Below are 16,485 nucleotides of genomic sequence, written 5' to 3'. Positions count from 1 at the left end.
TGAGTTCTAACCACTGGACCACCAAGGAATTCCCAGACTTTTGACAAAGGCACAAAGGGTACTGAAAGGTGAAAGGAACGTCTTTTCAACAAATGGTGCTGGAATAACTGGACATGTTTATGAAAGGAAAAAAAGCCTTAACACATGCCTCATACATTATACAACAATTAATTCAAAATGGATCATAGATCTAAATGTAAATACAAACCTTTCAGAATACAGAAAAAAAATCTGCATGATCCTGGGTCATGCAGAAAGGCACTACGCTATTAAGAGAAAGAAAAGACAAACCATGGACTGGGAAATATTGCAAATCACATACCTGATCAAAGATTTCTATCCAGACTATATAAAGAGCTCTTAAAAATCAATAATACAAAAACAAATCCAGCTTAAGTAAAAGATCTGAGCATATGCTTCACCAAAGAAGATACACAGATGGAAAATTAGCAAGTGAAAATATGCTCACAATGAAAAAAATCAAATAATCCAATTTTAAAACTGGGCAAAGGACTCAACTAGACATTTCTCCAAGTATAATATACAAATGGCCAAAAAACACATGAAAAATTGCTCGACATCATTAATCACTGAAGAAATGCAAGTCAAAACTATGATATATCATTGCTGTTAGGATGGCTGCTATTAAAAAAAAAAAAGGCAATTTCCTGACTGTCCAGTGGTTAGAACTTCGTGCTTTCACCTCCAAGAGCCCAGGTTCAATCCCTGGCAGGGAACTAAGATCCTACAAGCTGAGAGAAACAGACAAAAAAAAGAAAAGAAATGGTGAGGATGTGGAGAAATTGGAGCCCTGGATATTACTGATGGGAATGAAAAATGGTACGGTCACTATGGAAAATAGTATGGATGGTTCTCAAAAAATTAAACAGGATTACCATATGATCCAAGGAGCAAGCATCTTTTAATTTCACGGCTGCAGTCACCATCCACAGTGATTCTGGAGCCCAAGAAAATAAAGTCTATCATTGTCTCCATTGTGACTAGTCATGAAATTAAGACTCTTATTCCTTGGAAGAAAAGCTATGACCAACATAAACAGCATGTTAAAAAGCAGACATTACTTTGCTGACAAAGGTCTGTACAGTCAAAGCTATGGTTTTTCCAATAGTCATGTACAGATGTGAGTTGGACGATACAAAGCCTGAGTACCAAAGAACTGATGCTTTCAAACTACGGTACTAGAGAAGACTCTTGAGAGTCCCTTGGACTGCAAGATCAAACCAGTCCATCTTAAAGGAAATCAACCCTGAATATTCATTGGAAGGACTGATGTTGAAGCTGAAGCTCCAATACTTTGGCCACCTGATACGAAGACCTGACTCATTGGAAAAGACCCTGATACTGGAAAAGATTGAAGGTAGGAGGAGAAAGGGACAACAGAGGACGAGATGGTTAGATGGCATCACCAACTCAATGGACATGAGTTTGAGCAAGCTCCAGGAGATGGTGAAGGACAGGGAAGCCTAGCATGCTGCAGTCCATGGGGTCCCAAAGAGTCGGACATGACTGAGCAACTGAATAACAACCACCATATGTTCCAGCAATCCCGCTGCTGGATATATAATCAAGCGAGTTGAAAGCAGGGTCTTGAAAAGAGATTTGTACCCAGTGTTTTTACAGCAGCACTATTCACAACAGCCAAGAGGTAGAAGCAACGTGAATGTCCATTGATGAATGAATGTGTAAACAAAACATGGTCTATGCATAATTCTATCATATGGTACAACATGGATGAAACTCGAGAATATTATTCAATGCAAAATATAAGCCAATCACAAAAAGACAACTACTGGGATGATTCCACTCATATGAGGTTTCTAAAGTAGTAAAATCCATAGAGATAGAAAGTAGGATGGAGGTTCAAGGAACTAGGGAGAGGGGAAAGGGAGAGTTATTGTTTAATGGGTATACACTTGCAGATTTATAAGATGAAAAAGTTCCAGAAATCTGTTGCACAACACTGTGCATTTCAAAATGGTTAAGACAGTAAATTTTATGTTATGTTTTTTATCACAATAAAAAAAAGAAAAATATGTTCAGCATCATCTGTCATTAGGGAAATGCAAATTAAAAGTAGGAGATACCACTGAAAAACTGTCATAGATCAGAGGAGACTGAAGAGACATGAAAGCTAAATGCAGTGTGAGATCCTGGCCACACAGCCCAATCTCAGGCTTTCCCAGGCCTCCCACCCCTATTTTCTCCCAGTTCTTGCTAGCTCATATCTACCCTCACTCTAAACTACTTCTCCTTCCAAATTCAGAAATCAGGAGGTAAATAGCAAAGAAAAATGTCCTACTATTTCCCATCGGCCTCTCACTACATGCCTTATGCTAAGTACAAGCCATGTAAGTAATATAAGGAGGTCATGAGTTTGGGTGAACTCCGGGAGTTGGTGATGGACAGGGAGGCCTGGAGTGCTGCAATTCATGGGGTCGCAAAGAGTCGGACACGACCAAGCAACTGAACTGAACTGAACTGAAAGTACTCTTCTTGCCCCAACACCTTGCAATACAGATGAACAGATAAAAACATGATGCAAATACTACATACTGGTGTCACTGAAGCAGCGTGACATTAAATATTTATGTATACAATGCTCCTTCACAAACAGCAAATGTTAAACAAAAGAGTCAACAGATAACTTTTATTTATCTCAGTTATCATGTCTTACTCTATCACGTGTCCCTCCCACATGTCCACACAAGGAAGCAACATTCTCAGCTACTTGACAGGATGGTAGCTCCCTTGGGTTGCATACGCAGATCCCATTTTCATTCAGATCAGAGGTATCTTGCCCTCTTACTGGAATCTGACTTTACCCTCTGTTAGCACAATGTCTGATGAGGGCTGACTTGCCTGAAGTTTTAATATTTGAGGTAAAGGGAACTTAAAGCAGATTCTGGCTTGTTATGGATTTCCTCAGACAGTGGAGAGATTCAAACCCTAGCCAATACCTGCCAGTCTAAGAACAGAGACAGAGCCACGTAAAAGGATCTGGCTTGCTGTAACTTTAAATATAACTCATGCAGCTTTTTTCTATGACACATCACAATATTCTTTTTTCAAAAATCTTTAAACATTTTATTAACTTTGAAGAAGGAATAAGAACAGCTCCTTCAGAAACTAGAGACACACAAGCATTGATCTATTCATAGAGCTTCTTCTACACAGATGAAGAAGTTTACATCAAATGAACAAAAAATAGTACAGAAGACATAAATACAGAAAGACTGAGAAAAATCTGTCTCTAGAAATCAGGTCAGATGGACTCAAAGACCTCACTGAATGTAGGATAATCACTGGAAAGCCACGTAAAGCTTTCTGCTGGAGCATAAAGGAGCATAAGTCCATGTAGTCAAGAAAACACTCTTTTTCATCCTGATCTTAAATGCTTGCCTCCAGCCTGGGTCCACAGAAAGGTCCTGATCATTTGAACTGGTTGTCAATCAAGGTTCCCTTCATTTTTGCTTTCTTGGCTTCCAGTTCAGCCTGGAAAGGAAGAAAAGTTTATATCTGGATACATGACATTAAATTCTGATTTTCCTACCTTATTCTAACTTCCCCAACACGATCCCCTCATGCTCATTTAGTGTACAAACTAGAACCGTGTATCTAAAATCATGATGGACTTCTCTGGAGGTCTAGTGGCTAAAACTCCACACTCCCAATGCAGAGGGCCTGGGTTCAGTCCCTGATCAGGGAAAAAACTAGATCCCACATGCCACAACTAAGACTCAGTGCAGCCAAATAATTTTTTTTTAATTAAAAAAAATTGTGATGAATAGCAACTGTTTTCCAACCTTTCTGATGTTATGATACACATAGACGATGATAACATCTGTATGGTAAAATGGGGTAAACACACAGGGCTGTGGTCAAAGGCAATCGGTATAAGGATTACACAGCTCCAGGATCCCTGAAGAGCTGGGGGAATCAATATTATGACATACCAGTATCCTGTTCTTAGCAGAACAGGAGGAATAATGCTGTTCTGCTGCTGCTAAGTCGCTTCAGTCGTATCCGACTCTGTGCGACCCCATAGACGGCAGCCCACTAGGCTCCCCTGTCCCTAGGATTCTCCAGGCAAGAACACTGGAGTGGGTTGCCATTTCCTTCTCCAATGCATGAAACTGAAAAGTGAAAGCAAAGTCGCTCAGTCGTGCCCGACTCTTAGAGACCCCATGGACTGCAGCCCACCAGGCTCCTCCGCCCATAGGATTTCCCAGGCAAGAGTACTGGAGTCGGGTGCCATTGCCTTCTCCAAACCCTGTTCTAGAACAGTGCTACTTAAAAGTTATGCAGTCCATGAACTGTTTGTTATCAGTCCACAAAGATACAAACAAAAATTGACAGTAAGCATTTAGACGCTTTTATAGCAATTTGACTTCCCAAGTAGTGCTAGTGGTAAAGAATCTGCCTGCCAATGCCGGAGATCCCTGGGTCATGAAGATCCCCTGGAGGAGGGCATGGCAACCTACTCCAGTATTGCTGCCTGGAGAATCCCATGGACAGAGGAGCCTGGCAGGTAAAGTCCATAAGGTCACAGTCAGACATGACTGAAGTGACTTAGCATGTACACTCGCATAGCAATTTGACAGAATAATAAAATAATTTCATAAAAGGAACTAAGGCAAATTCCTTTTTATGACATCTTATAAATTACCAACCTGCTCTTGACAAATTTTTTAAAAAGAAGATGCACTGGCCCTTCACTTCAGAAAATCTGATAAGCATGGCTCTCTCTAGATCACTATGGCAAGGTCAAATGGCTCTCAAGACCCACTACCTGTGTCACCAAAAATATCCTCTACAGAGGATGTCTTAAAGAAACATCATACGTAAATTATTATCAGGAAAACAGAAATGTAGGCTCCATCACACAAGGAGAGGCGTGCTCAACAAAGAGCCCAGACAGTGGTGGTGGGAGCAGTGCTTTAAGCAGCAGTGAAAAGTCCCAATCCTGGCCCCCCAGTGTAGCCTCACTGTACACCTCCCATCCTGGGGGCGTGCCCATGCAGCCTGATCTTGGACTCCTGACCTTGGACCACAAGTAGCAGATTAAATGATCATTCTGGTTGGGGCTGGCTAACCAGAACTATTATTGGGGGTTGGGATCCTGCTCACTATCACAGAGCAGGGTATGTACGGATAGCCACACCCAGGGTTAGACACCTGGCAGCCAGCTATACCACATCCCCGAAAGACTTCCTAAAGGGTTCCCCCGCCCACCCGAGGGTCTTTCAGATGGAGGAACTGGAACAGTTCAGGCCAGTGCCTGCCCCCTCCGACCCCACGCCACTCACCAGCTCCTGCAGGCGCCTCTTGCTCATGCCTTTGCGCTCCAGCTGCTTTTCAATCACCTTGGCATTCTGCGCATACGAGTCAGCAACTTCTCTCTGAGGGAAGAATGAAGCATCCTCAGGCCAGCAGTCTCACCCAAGAGGAATAACAGAGACCTCTGGAGTAGTTTATACTCCTCGGGTTATGAAATCACTACTGAAGTGGCTGAATTCAGCTTCCGTTCCACTCTTCAGCTTTTCAGTAATCTGGGGGAGTCAGGTTTCAGCTGAAACCATGTTTAAATAACAGAGAACATCTCTGTGTAAACATCATTATACTGAATTACCATAAAGGGAATTGCTTCTCCTGCTAAGGACAGATGACCACACTGTCAGAGCTGGACTGAAAGGGACCGGAAATCCTTGAGCCCGGTAGTTTTTCAACTGAAGAGGGATGTGCCTCCTAAGGCCTCTCAAAAAACAGTATGAAAAAAATAAATCAATAAATTTTTTTAAAAAATGACTGATTTAGTCCAACTCCCTGTGCCTCATCCTACAGATGTCCCTGAAACAGATTTCCCTGAAATCCAGGGAAACAGGAACTAGCCGCTGTCACAGTGTTCCTTAGTAGCTAGAGTGAGGTCTACGAGGGAAGTTTCTAGCTTTTCTGCTATTCAATGGTCTAGTTTGAGAGTCCCCCTTCATCCCCTTCCATCCAACTCCCCGAGGGCAAAAGCACTTACAGCCTCAATCTCTTCTTCTTCTTCATCAATAGTAGACACAGTCACAGAGCTGAACTTGCCCATGTCTTTAGTCCGCTTGGTCATCATCACCTGGAGGTGCAGGAAGAGGAACCAGTCTAGTTCATCTCTCTGAGCAGTGTGTGCTTGAGTGTGTATGAGTGTGAGTGTGCAAGTGCCCAAGCCTGGGTGTTGCAGGGGAGGGATTGTTGGGGGAATATCCACCTCTTTGGGACAGAATGGCCTATCTAAAAGTGCCCATCTTTTAATCTGCACTATCGTTTTCTAATATTTGACATCAAGGGTTTTCAAAATATATTTAAAGATTAACTTTCTGCATTCCATCTCTAATTGCTCACACTGGAAAAAGAAGAAATTTCAAAGGAAGTACATGTGAATAAAAGCCATACAATTTTCAACTTTACTCATAAAGCAGACTGTAGGAAAGAAAAAAGAACACACGATAGATGTTAAAGTTTTGTAACATCTGCTTATACAAAAATGGCATCCTCTTAATAAAGAGAGCATACACAAGGGGCATGCTGTCATGCACCATAATCTAAAGTTTTAGGACTACATCTGCAGCTCCATTAACCCATCTGTCTCCTTCGGTGATAATTACCTTCTTAGGAGGCTCTTGTTTCTGAGTGTATATGTTTGTTTTCCCAAAACCCTGGCCAAACTTGACCACTGCTCCATCCACAATGAAGGTCACAGGAGCATTCTTGGGCTGGGACTGGTAGAAGAGCGGCAGCCCACACCTACAAATAACAGAGTGAATCTCAGGCAGGCCTCAGGATCCAAACCCCCAAAACACTGCTTCGTAAAGTGGGCTCAGACTCTGCAACTATGTGTGCTTGTGGCATCAACTTATGATCAGCTCTTCCCGATGTTTCCCAAAAAACTACTTGATAAGAATCACAGAGGGCGCTTGTTACAACTGCCAATCAGATTCCGAGGTCCTTCCCCCAGGGGACCCTGACTGAGCTACTCTGGGGGCTGAGGCCTGCAAATCTCTTTTAGCATCCCATGCAGTTCTGATCATTAGACAAGTATGGCAAACGCTGGCTCCTGCTAGTGACTGCTTTCCAGTCAAAACTGCTGCCATTCTTCCTAGAAGTCTGGGGAACTAGTGTGGGGTTCTGTCTTCTTCTATTATAGCAGAGTTAAGAAGCAGCCAGAAGGCTCCACTGTGGCTGGTCCGCCAATTAAGTTCTGAGCAATCAGAACTAAGTTCACAGCATATTTTCTGTGGTTGGTCATTTCTACTCTACATTTTCAGCTAAATGAAGTAGACCCACACCCATAAGATATGATTAAATTCATCTAACAAATCTAATGTGGCTGTAAACTAAAACATCTTCTTAGCCAGTTCCCTGCTTTAATTCTCCTAGTCTGAGTCTTCTGAGAGCCAAGTTCAGTTCAGTTCAGTCGCTCAGTTGTGTCTGACTCTGCAACCCCATGAACCGCAGCATGCCAGGCCTCCCTGTCCATCACCAACTCCCAGAGTTCACCCAAACCCATGTCCATTGAGTCGGTGATCCAAGAGTGAATTGTAATTACATCAACAAGATTAAACTTGTTAAAGTTTCATATTCTCACTACTAACAACCTAAAGCTGGAAATCACATATATCTTTAAATAATACTCTCTACAGTTCTTGGGGCTGTGGTCCTGTAATAAACTTTATAAATACGTTTGGATTAAATTACACTATGTTAGACTGAGCAACTCCATTCCAAGAGAAAATACATGTTCCCACAAGATTTATACTGGAATGTTCACAGCAGCTTTATTTGTAATAGCCAAAGCCATTAACAACTCAAATGACCTTCAATGGGTCAATGGTTAAATGAACTGTGTGTGCTACTCAGTGATAAAGAGGAACAAATTACCATTACACATAACGTGGATGAACCCCGAAAGCATCATGCTACGTGAAAGAAACCAGATCAAAGAGATACACATTGTATGTAGTAGAACACACACTGCAGAGTTTATGTCACAGTTTAGAATAGGTAAAACCACAGCAGCAGAAGGTAGGCCAGTGCTGGCCAGGGGAAGGGGGACTGACTGCAAAGGAGCTCTGGAAATGTACTATGTCACAGGAGGGGTGATGGTACATGGCTGTATGCTTTTGTCAGTACTCATCAAACTGTCCATTTAAGAAGGCAAATTTTATTATATATAAGTTACATCTCAATTAAAAAATAATCCTACGTTTCAAAACCCATTTTTTGTGGCCAGTTGGTCAGCGATGTTATTTGGCCAACTGCAGCTCTTCAAGAAGCCCATCTGCATAACTGAAGTCTGAAGGCAGGTTAAGATTATAAGGATAAAGATATAACAGAGAACTGTCTCCAAATGATGCTTTTCCTAACACATCACTACCTCGACTTTCTTATCCTCAGGGAAACCCACACTGTTAATACTTACTTTGCACATTTCTTCCTGTACTGTCGTTCAATGCCTTCCGGTCTGCACAGAAAATGAAAGTTAAAAAAGATACGAACAAATCTCATAACCTACCAATCTCACTTGCTCATTTCTTCAAATGTTAAAAAGGCTTTTCAAAAGCTTTCCTTTCCTAGATCAGCTGTTGATTTACACATGTATTTATTTTAAAGCACTTATTCAAAAAAATAAATTAATTAAAAATAAAGCACTTCTTCCATCCACAGGCACCCTCCTGACAGAGGAGGCAGTGTGGTAGTAGTTATAGTCACAGAAGCAGTCAGGTTCACAGTAACAATAACACCAACAATAACAACAGTGGTAATCACTTGTATAGCTTTTATTATGTACCAGGAGCTGTTCTAAAGTGTACATGTATTAAACTCTTTAATCCTTACAACCACCCCATGAGGTAGGTCATGATATCATTCCCATTCTACAGACAAGGGTGAAGAAGCACAAAGCAGTTACACAGTCTGCCAAGGTCACAGAGCTAGGAAGTAGAATAGGTTGAACTCAAGCCCTAGGTCGAACTAAGGTGGTCAAGCTCAACAGCCCACACAACACTGCCTTAGATAATCAACTGGGAGGTAGAGACTCTTCCACTCATTCTGTTGCTTCATAGAAACCTGGGACTCATCTTTGTCTTCTCTTTCCGTCATCTCCCACAATCTACTTCATCCACAAATCCTGTGGATTTTAGCTCCATAAAAGGTCTTGAACCTACTCTTCTCCACCCTCCTGCCACCATCTCAGCCCAGTCCACTAGTATCTCTTCCCCAGATTATTGTCCCAGCTACCCCCCAGTCTCCTCCCATCCCCTCCCTGTTTCAACTTTTTAAATAAGCAGTATGTGCAGATAGTATAGAAAAGAGTATAAAGTGAAAGGTAAATATCCTCTCATCTTCCACGCACCCAGTTCCCTCCCCCAGCCCCAGAGGCAAATACTATTACTGGTTTCCTCCCTTCCTCCCAGAGTTGATGACACAGCAAAGTTTTCTCTTCCTTTTTAGACAAATGTAGCCCACCTGTTCACTTACAGTGAAACAGCCTCTCTGTTCACTTAAAATTACATCTTGGTTAAAAAAATATGTGATCCTTCCCAATCAGTTGATAAAGAATTGCTTCATTGTTTATAAGGGCTCCATTCTATTTGTATGAATGAACCAAAATGTCTTACCTGCTGGGTAAATCCTCTGAGTGTGTTCACTTCAGATTCTGATAGATAACAGCCAAATTACTCTGCACAGAAGCTGAACCACTGTATACCCCACCACCAATGTGAGACTTTCCGTTTCCCTACAGTCTTACCAACACAGTGTGTTATTAAAATATATGATGGCCAATCTGGCATGGGAAAAATGAGATCTCAAAACTTGCATTTCTATTTTTTTAAAGAGTGAAGTTAGGCATCTTTTCATATATTTAATAAACATCTGTATTTTCTTTTTTTGATTAACAGTCAGTCTATTTTTGGCCTACTGAGTTGTCATTTTATTCTATTCTTATTGTTTTGTGTTGTGCTTTGACCAAGCTGTGCAGCATGTGGGATTTTATTTCCCCACCAGGGATCAAACCTGCACCCCTACAATGGAACCATGGAGTCTTAACCACTGGACCACCAGGGAAGTCCATCTCTTTATTTTATATTAAGGAAACTTGCAAATGTTAAGGGTTCTTGCAAATATTTCTTCTCCAGCTGGACATTTGCCTTTGACTTTTTCCCCCACGTGGAAATTTTAGATTTTTGTGTGATCAAATCAATCTTGTATATGATACTTAGTTAGGACTTCACCACTCTAAGTTCATATCTAAAATAAAAATTCTGAGCCCTTATTCTAGAACCTGCTTCCATTACTATCTCATTCTTAATCGTTCTCCAAAGAGAGTCAAGAGTGACTTCCCAGGACAGCTAGAATAAAACACAAACTCCTCACCATGGCCTTCTAGGCACTGGCTGGGCAAAGAATCCGGCCCAGCCTCATCTCCTACTTTCCTCCCCGCTCACTGTGACCTCTCCACACCAGCCTTCCTCTGTTCTTGGAATAAACAAGTGCTTTCCCATCTCTGATCTTTCACATACACTCTTCTCTCTGCCTGGAATGCACTTCTCACCTGTTACATTCTTATCTTTTTTGGTGTCAGTTCAAATATCACCTAGTTATAACAGCCTTCCCTGAACACCTTTTCGAAGAGGTTCTCATGTGATCCTGGATGAGCCCTTTGTTTCATTCGTATGACTTTCCATAATCATAATTACTTTATTTTTTGTCATCCCACTAGACTGTAAGGTCCATGAGATCAGAGATCAGCAGAGACCATGCCTGTCTGTCTCACACTCTATTCCCAGAGCTGAGCACAGTACTGCAATAAATACTGACTAAATGAATTCTTAGAAGAATTTAAGTTTAGCGAGGAAAATTATAACCACAGAGGTAAGTTCTTAGATGGAGGAAAGTGAACAGGGTGACGGGAACACAGAGGTGGCAGCACCAAATCTGTCTGAGGCAGTTATCAAAGGCTTCGTGAGCAGTCAGCAGTCCTGATAGAAAAATGGGATTTCAAGCAGAGGGGCAACTCTGTACAAAAGGCAAAACAGCAGAGCATATTCAGAGAATTACAAATAGTCTAGTGTTCTTGGGACCTAAAAAAAATCAAGGGGCTACTACTGATAAGACATTAAAAAAAAAGATTTTAAGATTATACTATGAATAACTATACACCAACAAACCAGATAATCTAGATGAAAAGGACATATTCCAGGAATGATACAATGACACAAACTACCAAAACTCACTGGAAAAATAAAATCTGACTAGACTATGACAAGTATAAGGAGATTGATTTAGTGATCAAAAAACTTTACACAAAGAAAAGCCCAGGACCAGTGGCTTCACTGGGGAATTCCTCCAAAAGTTCAAAGAAGAATTAATACCAATGCTTCACAAACATTTCGGAAGAGGAAGAAACACTTCCCAATTCATCCTGTGAGGCCAGTATTACCTGAACATCAGGCAAAACTATCACAAGAACAACAAAAACAACAAACTAGAGATCAACGTTGCTTAAAATTATACAGACAAAAATCCTAAAAAAAAAAAGCAAAAACCGAATCAAGCAGCATATAAACGATTACACCACATGGCCAAGCAGAATTTATCCCAGGAATGCAAGATTGGTGCAACATACCAAAAAACCAATCAATGTGATACACTATAATAACAGAATAAAAGAGAAAAAACACATAGATCATCTTAGATGCAAAAAAAGCATCTGACAAAATTCAAAGCCCCTTCAATATGTTAGAAATAGAAAGCAACCTCCTCTACCTTATAAAAGGCATCTATGAAAAATTCCCATCTACTAAGCCACATACATGAACATCATATTCACTGGTAAACAACAAACCTTTCCTCTAAGATCAGTTGACAATTCCAATTACAACAGCATCAAAAAGAATACAATACTTAGGAGTAAACTGAACAAAAGAAGTGCACAACCCGTGCACTGAAAACTACAAAACATCACTGAAAGAAATTAAAGAGCTAAGTAAATGGAATGACGTTCCATGTTCATGGACTGAACACTTAATGTTGTCAAAATGGCAATACTTTCCAATGAACCTACAACTTCAACATAATCCCTAGCAAAATCCCAGTTGGCTTTTTTTTGGCAGAAATTGACAAGCTGATCCTAAAATTCACATGGAATTATAAAGAATCCAGAATAGCCAGAAAACAATCTTGAAGAACAAAGTTGGTAGATTCACACTTAATTTCAAAACTTAATACAAAGACACCATAATCAAGACAGGCTGGTAGTGGATGTGGAAAGTGACAGGTTGCAGGGCACGTGATTAGGCAGACTGCCATATTTTCAGTAACCAGGGCTCCCACATTCAGCTGGCTAAAAAGGAAGGTATGATCAGACTGAAATTTCGCCCTGGTTAGGAAGGGAGCATGCTCAAGTGGGCCCTTGAAAAGACTGTTCATGATTAGAGCAAGAACTACGTCAACCAAGGGGGAAGTCTACCATGCCTTGTTGGTAAACTCTGAGAACTCTGGCCCAACAGAGGCACTTGGCCAGAGACCACTGGCCTGGGCAATATCGGGCACTAAAGGCTGGCTCACTCCCAGGATCAGGCTGATTGGATTCCAGGGTTGCCACTGCAGTCTGGGGCCACCCAGTTTTCTGGCCTAGAGGTGAGGGCATCTGCCTTATAGTGCCACAGGAGCCTGTGGCTTAGTTGTGTTGTTAGATTACTGTCTGTATTAACTAATATAATACATGTAATAAATATTTTGATAATCCTAAAGATAGTTAATAATTTTCAAAATCAGAAACCCAAATAAAGGTTAACAGAGAGGAAAAGCACAAGAGAATGAATTTGCTTTAGATAGAGCATGTTATGTATAAATCTTCCCCAGTGTTACCTGGGGGGCCTTCTTTTGTGAATTTCATATGTTTTATAATCTGCACCCTCCATTTGTATTTTGTATATAACCATTTTCCTCTTCAACTGCATAATTCTACCCTGATTTGGCACTGAATGTTGCCTAGCAATAGTTTCTAACTCTTTTCATCAGTGTGGGCTGATAACAGTTCAGTTTCTTAAATACACATAGCTAGATGTCAGCTGGTAGTTTTTTCTGGTTCAACAATAGAATATAAGCTCTGTAAGGGCAGGGTTCTTTGCTTGTTTACTTGATGTAGTGTATTGCCTACAGATAAAATCCAAACTTGTCTACTTTAGCATTTTATTCTGTCCCTACTCCAGGCTCCACGAACCCGTTCTGGTAAGGTAACCTGGGCTCTAGCCACAAGGGACTACTTAAATTTCCCAAGCACACTGTATTCGATGCTTTTAATGCTTCTATAGTCCTTCCGCCTGGAATGTTCCTCATCTACTTGATGAAATCCTAGTTCAAGGCCAAACACAAATGCCACCACCTTTTGGTGTCTTTCCTGACCACCAGTCAGGCAAGATGACCTGCTCCCGTCTGTTTTCCCAGAGCCTTCTGTTCACACCAGTATTTTATCATATCACAATAGGTAGTCCATTCCCTTGTTGAGCCATGAGCTCTTTAATGGTAAGGACGGTGCCTTACTCATCTTTGCAGATCCAGTCATTAACGCAGTGTGCCCTGGTGTGCTCCAAGAGATTACAAGTTGAATAAACTCATTTTACTTGCAAAACCCCCAAATTACAGCTATCAAATGACAACAGAATCACATTTCACCATTTCAGCAAAGCACAATAAAAACATGTGCACAATAAAAACATGGCTGTATTAACAGAAGTTGAGAACCACCACAAATGTCAAAGTATTGGGCCCCAAATACATGACCTGTTTGATACTAGATGGGGTATTTATACTTCTCAGAACTAGACCCCAACACAAGCAGAAAATCCTAGACAGAACATCAAGGTCTTACCTCCGAAGATATATAGTCTCTTCGTCTTCGGTGTTACAAAACTTGTGGGCGTGTTTGGCACCATCAATCACACGGGACCGGTCCCGGGGCCTCATGGGCAACTTCTCTAACTGACAGTCTAAAGGAATGAAGAAAGATTTGGTCACAAGAGTCACTGAAAAATACCCTGAGGCAATCAAAACTTTTCGGCAGGGGGCCTTTGCACTGTAATTTTTACTAAAATTATCACATTTATTGAAGGCTATTATTAAATTTTCCAACAAAAAAATGACTTGGTGTTAGGAGGCCTGGATTTAGCTCCAGCTGTGTTACTGGTGATCTTCGGCAAACCACTTCCTCTTTGGGAGTCTTTCCCCTTATTTGATTATATTACCTCAAAAGTCCTTCCCAGCACTGCCTTTCAAGTTTTCTATGACTCTTTCTGTTCCTGGTACATATGCTTAGGAAAGGAGGGGCTTGGACTAGAGTGGTAAAAATGGAGGTGGTAAGTAGTAGTCAGATTCTGGACAGCTTTTCAAGGAAGCACCTGAAGAATGTACTGATGGGCTGAACGCAGAAGTCAAGAAAGATTCTGAGATACTGGGCTAGGGTTAGGGTTTCAAGAAAGACGGACTGATCATCTCTGTAAAATGCTACTGAGAGGGGGATTTAAATGGGCATTGATAATTGAGCATTGAAACAGGTAACACGTTGGTTAGTAACTTTGACAAATAATGTTTATATGGTTAGGTGAAAAAGTGAGGGCAAGAAGGAATGGGAAATGAGGATGCAGAGACAGCCCACAGACGCAATTCTTTTTAGAAATTTTGCTGTAAAAAAAGCAAAGAAATGAGGTTATAGCTCGAGGAAAATGTAGGCTCAATGGGGAAGAGTTCTTTTCACTTGATAAAAGCTATTACAAAATCCTTGTACGCGGCAGAAAGGTCACAAAGTTTCTAGAGGCAGAGAGGGAGAACAGGGAGTATATTTTTTCTAAAGGAGGAATTTCCTTTTGAAGGCGGTCTGCATACAGAATTACAAGATGAAGCACAATACAGAAAAGCTCCCTGGAGTGAGGCGGCGATGGGAACGGAGGATTTTAATGGAGGGGAAAATCTTCAAAGAGACGCGGCTCTCAGATCACAGCCAGGGGAAATCCGCCCTCGAGAACCCGAAGTTGCACTCCTTGCAGAATACTCACCCAGCACCAGGACCATCTGGCCGCACAAACAGTAGTAGACGTGAAGTGGCTTCTCGCCGTCGTCATATTCCTCCCGGTCCCGGGTGTCAGAGCAGACGACGGACCGCGACACTACTTTAGGCATACTTCAGAGCGGCAACCAGAAAACGCTAAGCCAAAATTAAGGGTCGCGCAAAAGTGACGTCACATATGCGTCGCGGCTCTCTCCAACGGAAACTTGGTCACGTGTCAACGGTAGTCACGTGAACTTCCGGGCCGTCCCATTAGTCCAAGATGCACGGGGGGATCCCTGGTCTCTGCCAGAACCTCCTTTGCCTTGGCCTAAGTTCTGGGGGACTGCTTTACTTGGGACACTCTTCATCATTTAAATTATTCATTTATATTACTATACATATTACATATGTATATACATATATGTAACTAGAAATAAAAAAGGGCTATTTACACTTTGTATGCATAATACAGATTTTAAATGTGCCTCTAAATGTGATTTGATTGGCCATCTAAAGGAGATCAGTTCTGGGTGTTCATTGGAGGGACTGATGTTGAAGCTGAGACTCCAATACTTTGGCCACCTGATGCGGAGAGCTGACTCATTTGAAAAGACCCTGATGCTGGGAAAGATTGAGGGCAGGAGGAGAAGGGGACGACAGAGGATGAGATGGCTGGATGGCATCACCGATTCAATGGACATGGGTTTGGGTGGACTCCGGGAGTTGGTGCTGGACAGGGAGGCCTGGCGTGCTGCGGTTCATGGGGTCACAAAGAGTTGGACACGACTGAGCAAGTGAACTCAACTGACTGATTCAGGATGAGTACCTAACGAAGTCGAGGAATCTTAGAACTTGAAATCTGGTTCACATAACATATACTTCACCCTTTCAAAGTGCATAATTCAGTGGGTTTTAGTATATTCACGAAGTTTTGCAACTATCACCACTACCTAATATTTTCATCATTCCCCAAAAGAAATCCCTTAGCTGGCACTCTTTCCACCTCTTTCCCAGCCCCTGGTAACCACTAATCTAGCTTTCTGTCTCTCTGGATTTGCCTCTTCTGGAAATTTCTAATGAATGAAATCATACAATATGTGGCTGTTGGTATCAGGTTTCTTTCAGTTTTGTTTCCAAAGGTAATCCATGTTGTACCATGAATCAATTAGTTAAAATAATCACTAAAAAAGAACCTCATTCCTTTTTATGACTGGATAATATTCTGTTGTATGGATATACCACATTGTGTATCTTCATTCATTAGTTGGTGGACAATTGGGTTATTTCCACTTTTGTAATCTAATGAGTACAGCAGTGCTACTATGAACAGTGGTGAACAGGTTTTTGTAAGAACATATGTTATACTTTTATGATTTGTG

At 41.4% G+C, this 16,485-nt stretch overlaps 1 protein-coding gene across 1 annotated transcript; it reads right to left on the bottom strand.

Annotated features, from left to right (window-relative positions):
• Positions 1 to 3,081: 3,081 nt before the first annotated feature.
• STEEP1 (STING1 ER exit protein 1) lies at positions 3,082 to 15,353 on the bottom strand. Its single transcript, XM_070290863.1, has 7 exons — positions 15,114 to 15,353; positions 13,934 to 14,051; positions 8,480 to 8,521; positions 6,666 to 6,804; positions 6,047 to 6,136; positions 5,328 to 5,420; positions 3,082 to 3,513 (listed from the first exon to the last, which is right to left on the bottom strand). The coding sequence occupies exons 1-7, from the start codon at positions 15,235 to 15,237 to the stop codon at positions 3,451 to 3,453; spliced, it is 669 nt and encodes a 222-aa protein (XP_070146964.1). The 5' UTR covers positions 15,238 to 15,353; the 3' UTR covers positions 3,082 to 3,450.
• Positions 15,354 to 16,485: the final 1,132 nt, after the last annotated feature.

This window comes from Ovis canadensis, chromosome X, assembly GCF_042477335.2.
Source record: "Ovis canadensis isolate MfBH-ARS-UI-01 breed Bighorn chromosome X, ARS-UI_OviCan_v2, whole genome shotgun sequence".
NCBI lineage: Eukaryota > Metazoa > Chordata > Mammalia > Artiodactyla > Bovidae > Ovis > Ovis canadensis.
This window is presented reverse-complemented; position numbering and strand designations above follow the sequence as displayed.

What these genes read in the sequence shown, in the direction of transcription:
- STEEP1 (XM_070290863.1), bottom strand. Translation starts at nt 15,237, where the DNA reads ATGCCTAAAGTAGTGTCGCGGTCCGTCGTCTGCTCTGACACCCGGGAC. An exon ending in GAGACTATATATCTTCGGAG is followed by an intron (nt 8,522 to 13,933) that starts GTAAGACCTTGA and finishes TTTTCTGTGCAG; the next exon opens with ACCGGAAGGCATTGAACGAC. An exon ending in AACAAGAGCCTCCTAAGAAG is followed by an intron (nt 6,137 to 6,665) that starts GTAATTATCACC and finishes CTGCACCTCCAG; the next exon opens with GTGATGATGACCAAGCGGAC.